Source organism: Cnephaeus nilssonii (genome assembly GCF_951640355.1).
Source record: "Cnephaeus nilssonii genome assembly, chromosome: 7".
Taxonomy (NCBI): domain Eukaryota; kingdom Metazoa; phylum Chordata; class Mammalia; order Chiroptera; family Vespertilionidae; genus Cnephaeus; species Cnephaeus nilssonii.
In genome coordinates, this window is record NC_137078.1 from 97,695,864 (window position 1) to 97,709,015 (window position 13,152).

The 13,152-nt window shown below is 64.6% G+C and overlaps 1 protein-coding gene across 2 annotated transcripts in view; it reads left to right on the forward strand.

Moving 5' to 3' along the window:
- Positions 1 to 6,851, forward strand: part of CASZ1 (castor zinc finger 1) — a 147,592-nt gene extending 140,741 nt beyond the window's left edge. For both annotated transcript variants that reach the window (XM_079778227.1, XM_079778226.1), the window contains 3 exons: positions 651 to 802; positions 941 to 1,082; positions 3,872 to 6,851. In XM_079778227.1, the coding sequence (XP_079634353.1) occupies positions 651 to 802; positions 941 to 1,082; positions 3,872 to 4,986 (1,409 nt within the window). In that variant the 3' untranslated portion in view covers positions 4,987 to 6,851. The remainder of the gene's footprint in view (positions 1 to 650; positions 803 to 940; positions 1,083 to 3,871) is intronic.
- Positions 6,852 to 13,152: the final 6,301 nt, after the last annotated feature.

The window sequence follows — 13,152 nt, forward strand, 5'->3', positions numbered from 1 at the left end:
GGATTCTGTAGTTGCTGTTATTTACTCAACTTTGGGTGTTTTGGGTGGTAGCTGGGGCCAAACAAAGCTGGGGGATGATATAAGACACCTGGCCAGCTCAGGTGCCATGGCAACCGACAGGCCTTCACCTGCCCTTTGCTGATACTGTTTCAATCCCGCCTGTTCTGTTTGTTCTCAGCCCAAAGCAACGCAGAGGTAGGAGGGGGCAGGGCCGGGGGCCAGCCAACTGCAGCCATTCAACAAGGTCTGGGGGCAGGCAGCACCCTGCTCCCCATCGGAGGTGTGGAGACAGGTGGCTTGCTGGGAGGTGGCTGATGTAGTGGACCGTCATTAGGACCCCTTGCCCGGGGTCCCATGGACCTCTCGGTGTTTGGGGTAGGGGAGGGGGGCCATTGTCACATGCCTCTGTGCTAGGCTGGAGCGGAGGCCCAGGCTTTGGACAGCCCAGTGGCCTCCTTTCCTGGAGGTGGGGTGGGTACAGGCCCTCCTGATGGGATGCCACCAGGGGGATGCTGCCCTTTCCCCAGATGCTCTCTGCCTTGCTGGCCACACTTCCCCGTGCCCAGAGCGGTGCCTGGCCCGCAGCAGGTGCCCTGAGCGCCGGCCGGGGAGGCTCACGCCGGGGGGGGGGGGGGGGGCTGTGTCCACAGGCTGCAAGTACAACCAGGTGAACAGCCACTTCCACTGCATCCGCGAGGGCTGCCAGTTCTCCTTCCTCCTCAAGCACCAGATGACCTCGCACGCCCGCAAGCACATGCGCAGGATGCTGGGGAAGAACTTCGACCGCGTGCCCCCCTCCCAGGTGAGAGCCCAGCCCGCGGGCCGCCCCTCGCCCGCCCAGGGTCCCGCCCCTGCTGCCAGGCGGTGGGCCGTGCCGCCTGGACGGACAGCCTGCCCACGGCCCAGCTTGCTCAGGCCCCCCCCCCCCGCTTCCTTTCAGGGCCCCCCGAGCCTGATGGACACGGAGACAGATGAGTACATGGACTACACCGGCTGCAGCCCGGGCGCCGTGTCCTCCGAGTCGTCCACCATGGACCGGAGCTGCTCCAGCACCCCCGTGGGCAACGAGAGCACGGCTGCAGGTGAGCGGTGGCCGGGGACGGGAGACGGCGGGCGAGGGGCGGCCGCGCAGGGCAGAGGGGACCTGGGAGCTCCCGGCCTCGGCCAGACCCCTCCTCCCAAGGCCGGCGCTGCTGAGCCCGTGTTAGGACAGCAGGTTCACGGTCAAGCGGCCTCGAAGGAGGACAGGCCGGTGTGCAGTGGTCTGGGCCGTGCTCATTGCAGCCACCTGCTGCCCTCGTGCCCACTCCCCAGCATCTGCCCTCGGGCTCGGCTCCCAGGAGAGGCCCAGGCTGGGAGCCGTGGAATAAAGCAGCTCAGCCCCGGCCAGTGAGCGGGCCTGAGTGCCCAGGGCCGAGGCAGGCGCCCGCCCCGCCCAGCCCTGGCACCTCTTCTGGCCCCTCTGCCATCGGCCCCCGTACGGTCCTTGGGCCCCAGGCCCTCGCCGAGCCCGTGCCCCGCCTGCTCCCAGTCTGTCTCCACCTCCTCCCTCTCTTCTCCGTGGCTCCTCTCTGCTCCTCACCTGTCCACACATTTTCATATCATACTTGCTTCTACCATCGGGTTTCTCATTTTGGTTCTTTTTTGTTTGTTTCTTCTTTGTGTTTTTTTTGTGTGTGTGTTTTGTTTTGTTTTGTTTTGTTTTCTGCTTTTCTCCACCCTCTCCAGGCTGCCCGGCTCCTCCTCCTCCTCCTCTTCCTCCTCCTGCTGCCTCCGCCGGTGACCAGGCTGCCCGCGTGGCTCCGCAGCCCCCACTGGCTCCGTCCTTCCCCCCGGCCGTGCTCCGGGCGCCCCTCCCCGCCCTCCCCTGCCTCTTCTCTCCACCCTGTCTCTCATACTCTCTGCTCAGCGCCACTCTCGGAGCCACCCGGGGCCTGGCCCACCCCATCGGCGGCCAGCCCAGCTTCCCGCCCGTCACTGCCACTCCAACTCCAGTAAAAAGTGACGTCCCCCTAGTTCAGGATGCCGCAGGTAACGCACACGTGCCTCTCACTAGTGTCTGTCGCCCCAGCCAACCCTCGAGGCCGGGGCTCCGGACCGAGCCTTTCTCTGTGGCCTCTGGGCCAAGGTCAGGGACACCCGCCCACCCCCCCCCCCTCACAGCCCAGCACCCTCGAGACCAGAGAGCCTAGTCTCTCACCCAAGGTCTGCTCCTCTCAGCTGCTGCTCAGACTGGGCAGGGCACAAGGTCGCCACCAGGGTCCCCTGGGATTCACCCCATCTCCGGAACTGGCTAGAGAGCCCCAAGAGGCTGTGCCTGCCCCACCCCCAGCTTCCTAGGCCAGAGCCTGCCCCTCTGGGCCTGGGAGTTCGCCTGGGGCCTGGCACAGGGAGGCAGAAAGTGTTCTTGGGAAGGTTGCCAGTGCCTGGGACCTGCTCGGGGTTCTGAGGGTCCTGACACCAGCCTGAACCCTCAGCCGTGGAGCCAAACAAGAACACGGAGGGTTTGTGCCCAGGCCCCCCCCGCCTGCGCCGTGCGCCATGGCAGAGCCGCCTCCTGGCCCCCAGTGTCTGCTGCTCCGCGTGGACAGACCTGCCCGCCCCGTCCCTTGATGGAGTTGTCACCGGCTCTGCCTCTCCCGCCATCCATTCTCCCCTCACATTCCGCCTGAGTGCCAGGCCCAGGGGGATGGCTGAGAGCAGGGCAGGGGGCTCCCCGTGTGGAATGCAGCCCGTGAAAAGCTCTGCTGCCGGCATAACCAGATGGAGCCCCGTGACCTCCCCGCAAAGGAGCCCCTCCTCACCCGCCTGGCTCTCCAGGCCCCAGGCCCCCCCTCGTCCTTCCGGGGCCCCCCACCTCCTTGCAGTCCTTGGTGTCTCGTCACCTGCTAAGGGTGGTGACTGGGTCCCCAATGGACAGGGCAGCAGGTGGTGCAGTGGAGGCTGGCATTCCAGGCAGGTTCAGGGGTTCTGGCAGGCCAGCCACGTGGGAAGAGCCGGGAGGATGCCCACCCCACCCCCCACTCTGTGGGGCTAGGCCTGGGGGCTTCTCGGTTGTTTCTGGGGTGAGGGGCAGGGAGCCCAGGTCTGCAGCCAGGGGACTGGTCTCCCCTCCTCCTGCAGCTCTGAGGGTCGCTGGGCCTCCCAGAAAGGGGCAGCCCTGGCAGTGGGGCATCCGGAGTCCAGGGAGGCAGTGGGGCTGGGGGTGGGCACACATAGGCACCATCCACCACCGCCTGAGGCTGGCTCCAGTTCAGCCATCAGCAGAACTGCCCTTCCCAGGTCACTGGGCAGAGAACCCCAGCAAGACCTAAAGAACCTTCTGGCACCAAGGAGGTTCTGTCTGGTGCTCTCCGGGGCAAGGACTTACAGCCCACAGGCGCTTGGCATCTCTTTTGGGAGCAGGCGGCCCCACGCGCAGACCCGTGGGCCCAGGGAAGCTGGCTAGCCGTGGAGAAGGGGCGCCTGACCCTCGTTAGAGGCCGCGTGTGATGGCGTCCTGGCCCCCGTCCAACCTGAGTAATGACGCTCCGACCTAGATTCCCCCTTCAGCTCCAGTTAGCGCCAGGACGGCCCGCACTTCCCACCCAGACTGGCCAGGGAGCAGCCACACATCCCCCGAGCTGCCCGCTCTGCACCGGGGCAGACCCTGCGGTCACCCTGCAGACATGATGACGCAAGGGGAAGCCCGGCTCGGGGCTGTTGGGGGTTGGGGGAGCCCCCACCCCCACCCCGCCCCATACAGCCATGGGAAGACAAGGATTGTCCCTAAATGCTGCCCTCTGGCCACCATGCCAGACTCGGGGCCCTACGGGGGTGGGATCCTGGGAATGGTGCCGGCAGGGGCACTGACCTCCCCGCCCCTCCCCAGGGAACACCATCTCCATGCCGACGGCCTCCGGGGCCAAGAAGCGCTTCTGGATCATCGAGGACATGTCCCCGTTCGGGAAGCGGCGCAAGACGGCCTCCTCCCGCAAGATGCTGGACGAGGGCATGATGCTGGAGGGCTTCCGGCGCTTCGACCTCTACGAGGACTGCAAGGACGCGGCCTGCCAGTTCTCGCTCAAGGTCACGCACTACCACTGCACGCGCGAGAACTGCGGCTACAAGTTCTGCGGGCGCACGCACATGTACAAGCACGCGCAGCACCACGACCGCGTGGACAACCTCGTGCTGGACGACTTCAAGCGCTTCAAGGCCTCGCTCAGCTGCCACTTCGCCGACTGCCCCTTCTCGGGCACCAGCACGCACTTCCACTGCCTGCGCTGCCGCTTCCGCTGCACGGACAGCACCAAGGTCACGGCGCACCGCAAGCACCACGGCAAGCAGGACGTGATCAGCGCGGCCGGCTTCTGCCAGTTCAGCTCGAGCGCCGACTGCGCCGTGCCCGACTGCAAGTACAAGCTCAAGTGCTCCCACTTCCACTGCACCTTCCCCGGCTGCCGCCACACGGTCGTGGGCATGTCGCAGATGGACTCGCACAAGCGCAAGCACGAGAAGCAGGAGCGCGGCGAGCCCGGCCCCGACGGCCCCGCGCCCGGCCCGGCCGGGGGCCTGGACGGCTCGCTGCCGCTGGGCCCCGAGCCCGCGGGCTCCCTGCTCTTCCTGCAGCGGGCCGCGGGCCTGGGCCTGGAGCTGGGCGACGCGGGCGAGCCCGGCCCGCCCGACGGCCCCGCGGCCCGCGACGGCCCCGGCCCCGCCCCCGCGCCCGCGCCCGGCCCCGCGGCTGGGGAGTCGTCCCCGGAGGATGAGGAGGACGAGGAGGAGCTGAACGAGGAGGCGGAGGACGAGGACGAGGATGAAGAGGACGAGGACGATGAGGACGAGGACGACGACGATGAGGACGACGAGGACCTGCGCACCGACTCGGAGGAGTCGCTGCCCGAGGCGGGGCCGGGCGCGCGGAGCCCGGAGCGGGCGGGCCTGGGCGCTCCTGCGCCCCCCGCGCCCTCCACGCCCGCCACCGCCGCCGCCACCTCGCCCTAGACTCCGGCCCCGCGGTGGGACGGCCGCCCGCCTCGGGGGCTCGCCTCTTTGTTTATTGTTATTGTTGTTATTAATTTTGTAAGAAACGGTATTTATACGTCAAGCTTCCCTCTGTACAGAGCTAGATGTTTGTCGTGGTTCCGGTGTCGGGGCGCCCCGGGCTCGCCCCCTTCGCCGCCCCGCCGGTGCTTCCGGACCCCGAGTCCGTCTCAGGGCAGAGGCGGGGCCCTCTGGTGCTCCGGGCCGCCCCGCGCCCGCCGCCCCGCAGCCCGCGTGTGGAAGGCCTGGCTGCGAGGGCCCCTTTCTGGCTGCAGGTCGGATCTTCTTCAGGGAAATAGGTGCTCTTGTCCGGGGCAGGAGAGGGGAGCAGGGGTCCCCGAGGGCGAGGCGGGCGCAGACCCTGGGCAGCTGCCCCCAGCGACCCTCCCCGGGCCCCAAGCCCACGCCAGTGGGATTCCTTATTGCTCAGGACGGGGTCGGGTGCTGGGGGTCACTGGGACCCCCACCCGCAACCACCAGAGGCAGCCGCACCTGTAGCATCTGGCAGGCCCTCCCTTGGCCCTGGGGGAGGGCGGGGCAGAAGGCCTCAGCAAGGAGACCACACGGGACCTGGGAGGAAACCTCATGGAATTAGGAGCTCCCTGGTCACTGTCCCCACGGCAGGGCCCGGCCCGGCACCTGCCCCTGGGCCTGCCTGGTGACTGCCCCGCACCAGCCCCGGGAAAGACCGTTCCTTCTTAAAGGAAGAGCCAGCCTGGGGTGCTGAGCCCACCAGGTCTCAGCCAGGAAAGATGCGACTGGGGCTTTAATATTCAAAATGGGGGGAAAAATGCAAGGAAGTTGTACAGTATTTTTCCTGTCAAGGTTATTATTCTACACAGAACAAAGAGAGAGGAAAGCAGGGGGGTGGTGAGGGCGCCGCCCGCCTCCACCAGCCCTGAGGTTGGAGACAGTGCAATGGCGCTCGGGCTGTTTGGCGTGTGTCTGCGGCCTCACCAGTCCGAGGCCCTCTCCGCACTAGCACTGACGGGAGCTACGTGATTCCAACTTTTCACTTGAATTTTTTAGAGGCCAGAGAAAAGGACTATTACCATTGATACAAGTTTGTAGTTAACATTTGAGTTTTTCTCTATTGGTTATGTGTGTGGCTTTATAGGGCTTCTTTTTTTTTTTTTTTTTTTCCTTTTCTTTCCCAGTTTATTATTTTGTTCGGGATGCTTCTTTGTTGGTGTTACCCACCCAGATTTGGTTCCCTTTTCAAAACATCCCCCCTTCCTGGAGATGATATCACCAGGCCCAGAGCGGCCCCGCCTGACAGGCACCGGCCTGGCCAGTGGCCATGAGGGTGACAGGGACCCAGGACCGGGCCCCTCCTGTCCACCTCCTCTCCACTCCAGGCTCCCAGCTGGTCTCCGGGGGGCCCCCGAGACTCTGGCCACACGAAGAGAGCAAGGCCCAGTCTGGGGGGAGGCCTGTCACCCAGAGCCACCTCCCTCCAGGTCGCCCAGGGGAGCCCTACCCAACGGGGCCGTGGCGTCCTGTTTCTCTTCTTTTTTTCCTGTTTTGCCCTCTGGCCTGCCCACAGGCAGAAGCCAGGATCATCGGGACTGGAGAGGGAGCGGGGAGGGAGGACGGTCAGACGGAGTGTGCCCGATTCACCGGGAAACATCGCGTTTCTAGAACAGCCCCACCAGAGCCTCCTGAATGCTGTGGGCACCACGTGCTGCTGCCGAGCGCTCGCCCAGACGGTGCCCGGCCACAGACCGGGGAGTCTGTGGAGGAAGTTTTGTAAAGAAAAAAAAACAAAAACAAACATTTTTCAATGTAGCAAAATCAAACAAAAACAAAACAAAAAAAAGAAAAAAAGAAGACGCCGACAGTGCGAAGTGTAGCCTTTTGTAACCTTCATATTGCACACTAGGACTATAAGCCATTGCTAGCTCATTCTGAATTTTAATGTGTAATTTTTGTTTTATTTTCTTTCTGTGGGGAAAACAATGCTTGATCCACCAATGCTCTTTTTAATGTTTTATAACTATGTATGTGTATATATATAAATATAAAATAATATGTATGCACATATGTGTGTATATATCTATATGTATATACATATATAGATATATAGAGATATATAGAGAGGTTTTGAGACAAAAAACGCAGAACGTGAGAACCGAACTGAACAGCGTGTGCTCTGATTACTTGAATCTGGTCTCCTCGGCACCTGGTTATTAAGAACTGAATATTTTTCCACTTGAATTTAGTGCTATTAGAAATTTAATATATGTGTTTTATTTATTTGATTTTTTTTTTTTTTGCATGACTGATGCAAGGTTTGACATTTTCACTCAATAAAAACTGGAAAAAAAAATCTATCAGGTTATCTTTTATTTTTAAAACCAGCCCCAAGCAGCTGGCGGTGACCAGCCGTGCAGGGTGGCTCAGCCCCGCTGAGCTGCGTGTGCCAGGCGGGGAGGAGGGGGCGTTGGTGACCCTTCAACCCTGGAAGAGAAGGGGGAGGGCCAGTTTCGCCCCTGGGATGAGGCCAAGCTCCCCAGGGGGCAGGTGGCGGGGGGGGGGGGGGCCTGAAGGACGGCCTCCTCCCTCCGCCCTGCCTGAAGGCCCCACAGGAGACTCAAGAGCCACCTTCGGGCAGAGGCGATCAGGCTTCCGGCAAAGACCCCCCGGGCTCCATGAGCTCCCCAGGCCCCCCACCCTGGGCAGCCCTCTCCTCTGTCAGCCAAGGCTACTGGGCAGGCGCTTGGCAGGGTCATCCATCTGCCTCCTCCCTCAGCTCCTTCCTCCTTCCTGCAGGGACCTGCTGGGCTGGGAACGGCGTGTACCCGGATCCGATCCGGATGCTGGCTCGGCTCCTGCCTGCAGCACGTGGGGGCAGAGCCAGAGGGGGCCGATTCCCGGGTCTGGGGCTCCCCCAGGCCCTGGTGGCACCATGGCTGGGGCTGCCCCAGAAGCCCGGGGAGTGGGAGCACTCTCCTCCCGCTCACTGACCCTGACACTCCGGAATGGTGACCCCTTCTCATGAAATCCCATCCTCTGCACTGTCTCGCCAGCTCTGCCCTGAGCCCACCTCCTTCCAGGGGGCCAGACCTCCCAGGCCCCCACCGCCTCCTCCACTCGGAGGACGGCTCAGTGCGTGTCACTCCTGCAGGGCCACACCGCTGTCCTGCGGAGAGGACAGGGCTGAAGTCCGCCGCGGTCCTCCCCGGGCTGGGCGCCTCGGACCAGGGCTGCCTCTCCCGTGCCCCCGGCCCCCTGCGGCCCAGCACCCAGCACCCAGCACCCAGCACCCAGCTCAATACCGTCCCCCCCACAGAAGCTCCTTTCCGCCCGCCCAGCTCCCAGGGCCCTCCCCTGTCTTCCCTCTGGAACGCAGCCCGCGGGCTATTTACATAAATATGTTTGTAACAGACGCGAAAATATATACTTTTTTCTGTCTTATTAAAACGTTCAAGTTGGAACTCGCCTATTGTTTGTGGATATCTTGATTCTGTTAAATAAAACAGTGACTAATTTATGGGATAAAACACAAGTTCGACAAATTAAAACCATTACTGGAGCTTCGTGGGCCCTGGTGGGCCAAGCAGCCCTCCCGAGGGGCCCGAGGCGAGGCGAGGAGCCAAGCCCGCCCTCCGCTCCAGGTGGGTGGGGCGACCACAGGGCTCCCTCTGGGCGCTGCTATGGGGGGCAGTGGGGTGGGGCCCACAAAGGCTTGGGGGGAGCAGCTCCCAGGGGTTCCAACTTCAGCTGCACTCAGGGCAGATGCCCCCAAACTGCCCCCTCCTTCGTTGGCCCAGGTCTTCTGGGGCCCGGTGGACCTCAGGAGACCCCCACACAGCGGACAGGCAGGGCCAGCTTCCAAACGAGACTCAGGACAAGGCAGGGCCCTGTGCCAAGCCCAGGGAAGGGGCTCTGGGTCCCAGGCACCCCTCAGAGAAGCCTCGGGGGACGAGGGCCTGACTCCCAGGCACTGCCCCAGACCCCAAGTGCCCACCACGCCCTCCAGGAGCTGGCGCCCAGAGCCTGTGCCCTCCACCCCAGGAGGGAGGCGCCTGCAGCTGGGACGGTGCCCCGCCCCAGGCGTGCGGAGGGGGTGCAGGCCCTCAACACTCCCTGTGGCTTGTTGGACTCGGTGGGAAATGCAGTAACACATGTTTTCCCTCTGGGATTTAATTAGCGGTGGTGGTGTGATGCTCTACACCCAAACTGGGCAAAGGCAAGACTTCCGCAGCCTCTTGGAAAGAGTCAGACCCGGCTGCACAGGCTCGGGCTGCGCTCCCTGCCTGCCCACCCCCCACAGGCCTGGCAGGGCTTGGGTGCTGCTAACCGCTGAGTCACCCACGGAGCCTGGCCGGGCCCACCCGGACCAGCAGAGACAGGGCAGCCCCCTCCCTGGCTGTGGGGCCGGCCGGCATGCCCAGCCAACCCAGGCCAAGTCACTTGTCCGGCCACCTTCACGCGAGGGGGCCCTGGCCCCACAGGTGGCCTTGGCCCAAGGCCAGGGGGCAGGGGACGAAGTGCTGCTGCCCAGGGTCAGGGTCAGGGTCAGGGTCGGGGTCAGGCCTCCAGGGAGCAAGGCGGCAGCAGTCCTGGGAGGAACGAACAGGGGCCAGGCCTGGCCACCCTGGGAGGCAAGAGCCCGGAGCCAGCGCAGGGCAGGTGGCTGTGCACCGCGCACCCCAGGCCCCTGGGGGGACCCCGGCCTTGAGAGCCTTTTCCCACCAAAGAACCCAGGCCCTGCCCTGACTCCCAGCCCCTGGGCCCTGCTCGGAGCCTCTGAGGCCCGGCGGCCGCTCTGGGGTGTCCGAGGCATTCTGGCTCTGCTGACCCCTGGGAACAACTCCCCAGGGCCCTGGGGTGGGGGGAGCCGGCACCAGTTTCCAAGACGGAGTCAAGAGCCTTTCAGCCGGGGAGCAGGGAGAGGCTCGGCGTCTCCGTGTGAAATAAAACCTCCTAGAAAGGCGTCCACTAAGTGCTCGCCCCCGAAAGGAAACTAGTCCCGGCCCCGGGAAAGGCACCCAGCCGTCCCGAGCCCGGGCTGGGGCCGCAGTGCGGGGGCAGGGAGAGGGCAGCTGGTGCTGGAAGGTGGCAGCCATCCTGGCACTGTCTGCCCTGGCAGGGGATGAGGGTCCGGGGGTGGGAACGCCGGTGCAGGAGGAGAAGCGGGGGCCGGAGAGGCGGCCGGGGCAGGAGGGGGCAGCCAGGACTCGGTCCACCCCAGGTGAGCACGTCACCTGGAGCTGAGGTCCCTCCACCTGCAGCTGTCACGGCACCTCTGCTCCGTCCGGAGCCTCCGAACGTCTTCTCTGGGAGCCTTGGCAGAAACCATTTTAAACAAACACACCAACAAACCCTGAGGATTAAGTAAACTCCCGGACCCGCTTGTCAGGCCCCGCAGGAAACGTCTCCCGCCTGCCCTTCCTCCTTGGGCTCTGGGGCAGGGGCTGCGCTGGGCTGGGGTAGGGGCTGGGGCAGGGCTGGGCTGGGGCAGGGAAGGGGCTGGGGCAGGGAAGGGGCTGGGGCAGGGAAGGGGCTGGGGCAGGGCTGGGCTGGGGCAGGGGCAGGGAAGGGGCTGGGGCAGGGCTGGGCTGGGGCAGGGAAGGGGCTGGGGCAGGGCTGGGCTGGGGCAGGGAAGGGGGTGGGGCAGGGCTGGGCTGGGGCAGGGAAGGGGCAGGGGCAGGGAAGGGGCTGGGGCAGGGTAGGGGCTGGGCCAGGGCTGGGCTGGGGCAGGGGCAGGGAAGGGGCTGGGGCTGGGCTGGGCTGGGGCAGGGCTGGGCTGGGGCAGGGAAGGGGCTGGGGCAGGGCTGGGCTGGGGCAGGGGCTGTAGCAGGGATGAGGCAGGGACTGGGTTCTGGGCTGGGGCAGGGCTGGGCTGGGGCAGGGGCTGTAGCAGGGATGAGGCAGGGACTGGGTTCTGGGCTGGGGCAGGGCTGGGCTGGGCAATCAGCAGAGGAGAGGAGGTGCTGGGCCCAGGCCCAAGGCCCAGCACCTGTGTCCCGGCTGGGCACCGAGGGCCAGGAGCCTCTAGAACCCTCTGCTCCCCCGGTGTGAGTCCCCACGGACACAGGGCTCACCTTCGGTGAGACAAGCAAGCCACACGACACTGAAGAGGAGTTTCCCGTTTTTATTTAGAGACAGAGACTGTGTGAGCCGTGAGCACCTGCACCTGTGGAACTGCACGGGGTGGAAGAGGTTTTTACTCCGTTCCCTTTAAACACCCGGCATGGCCGTCCACAGCAGAACACACAGATCTACACGTTCAGCACCCTTCCCCAGGCAGAGTGCTCCCCTGCCCAGCAGCCGACGGCACAGGGCGGCCAGGGACTGCCCGACGCCCCGCACCCGCCTGCTGGGGCATCGCAAACCCGGGCACGGCTGGCGGCGGGGCCTGGGCCAGGAGGTGCCCGCAGCCTCCCTGCTCGCTCCCGGCGCGGGACGGGCGCTTTCCTGAAAGACACTTTACGAAAATACATGGTGATTGAGTGTAATAATCTCCCCCTTCCAGAAAGGGCCTGACAGGCCTGCCTGCTGCTCACTTCTGCCCCATTCCAAATATTTTTACCTTATTTGGATGAAATGCATTATTTTTCTAATGAAAGGCTTTTTTTCAAAGGGCTGTTTCCCTCTGTCCAGCGGCTGCCTTTATTAGGCAGCACTCACGCCGTTTTGGGGAGGGGTTTTTTCTCCCTGAATTCGGGCCAGGCTCTCTATCCTCAAACTCCAACCTCCGCTCGGGACCCGGGGCCGAAGGCCTCGCCCAGGTTTCTCCACGGGAGCCCAGGGCCTGCAGCCCGCAGCCCGGGCCGGAGGAAGCACGCTGCGGCCCCCGCCTCCGGGACGCGAGGCCCAGGGCAGCCTGGCCACGGCTGTGCTCCTGGTGGCACCCCACGGCCCTGGCTGTGTCTGCCCCCGGCCATCTGCCCCTGGTCACCGTCTGGTCCCACTGAGGACGAACCTCTGGAAAAGGAGCATCACCAAGCCAAAGGGAGGGACCCCCGTGACCGCCCGCTCAGGACGGGGTCAGAGGCCGGTTCTGGGACGCGAGGGGGCCTTAGCCCAGCCTCCAGCCCTCCGTGTCAGGGCGGCTCCCCGGGCTCGTCAACCACAGGCTGGTGGCCCAGGCGACCAAGAGCCCCGGCTTCTCCGGGACGCGGGGCGGCGGCGGCGACGCTCAGTGTCGGCTCTGCGTTCCCAGAAGCGCGTGGCGGGAAAACAGACCGCAGGGTGTCACGTGAGGGTCCCGGCTGGTGTGGCTCAGTGGCTGAGCACAACCTGTGAACCCCGAGATCACGGTTTGATTCCTGGTCAGGGCACATGCCCAGGTTGCGGGCTCGATCCCCACTAGGGGGCTGCAGGAAGCAGCCAATCAATGATCTGCTCTCATCATTGATGTTTCCATCCCTCTCTGAAGTGTGTGTGTGTGTGTGTGTGTGTATGTGTGTGTGTATATATGTATATACATATTTTTAAGGTAATACCCGAGGAAGCAGGCCAGGGGATGGACACTCAGGTCCGGGAGAGCCCATGTCGCCATGACCCGACACCCCATGGTGGCCCCGGGGCCTGAGTTAGGAGGGGGTTTGCTGCCAGGGGAGGGGTTGGGCCCGAAGCCCTAGAAAGGGGCCTAGGCAGGGCTGCGGGCGGTGGTGCAGCAGCGTGTCAGGCCAGCGAGGGGCTCACCGGGCGGTCCCTGCAGCCTCCAAAGCCGGTGTCTGCACAGGCTCCCGGCCCAGCCCCGGCTGCAGGGCGCAGAGCACTCCTTGGAAGGAGCTGGTGTCGTTTCCCTGGGTTCGGGGAACGCTGCGTGAAGGGTACAGGGAGCCGGGGCGGGGGGGGGGGGGGGGGGGGTGGGGGCGAGAGGGAGAGGAGCCGGGGGAGGAAGAGCGAGGCACGCTCCTGGGAGCACATGCATCCATTTAAGGAAGGAAGCTCCTCACCCTCACAGCAGGTCTATATACAGCAGCGGAGTCTCTCCTCCTGAGCAGTGTCGCCCTCAACAGACGGCCGAGGATGAACCCCTCCAGGCTCCGGGCTCGGCCCCCTACGTACCCCCATCCCCTATGGGTCCTCCCGGGGCTCACCTGGCCCAGCCTCAGCCGAGACCCCCCAGGCACTGGGCACGGGGAGCAGACAGGGAGCCGCAGGCAGGAA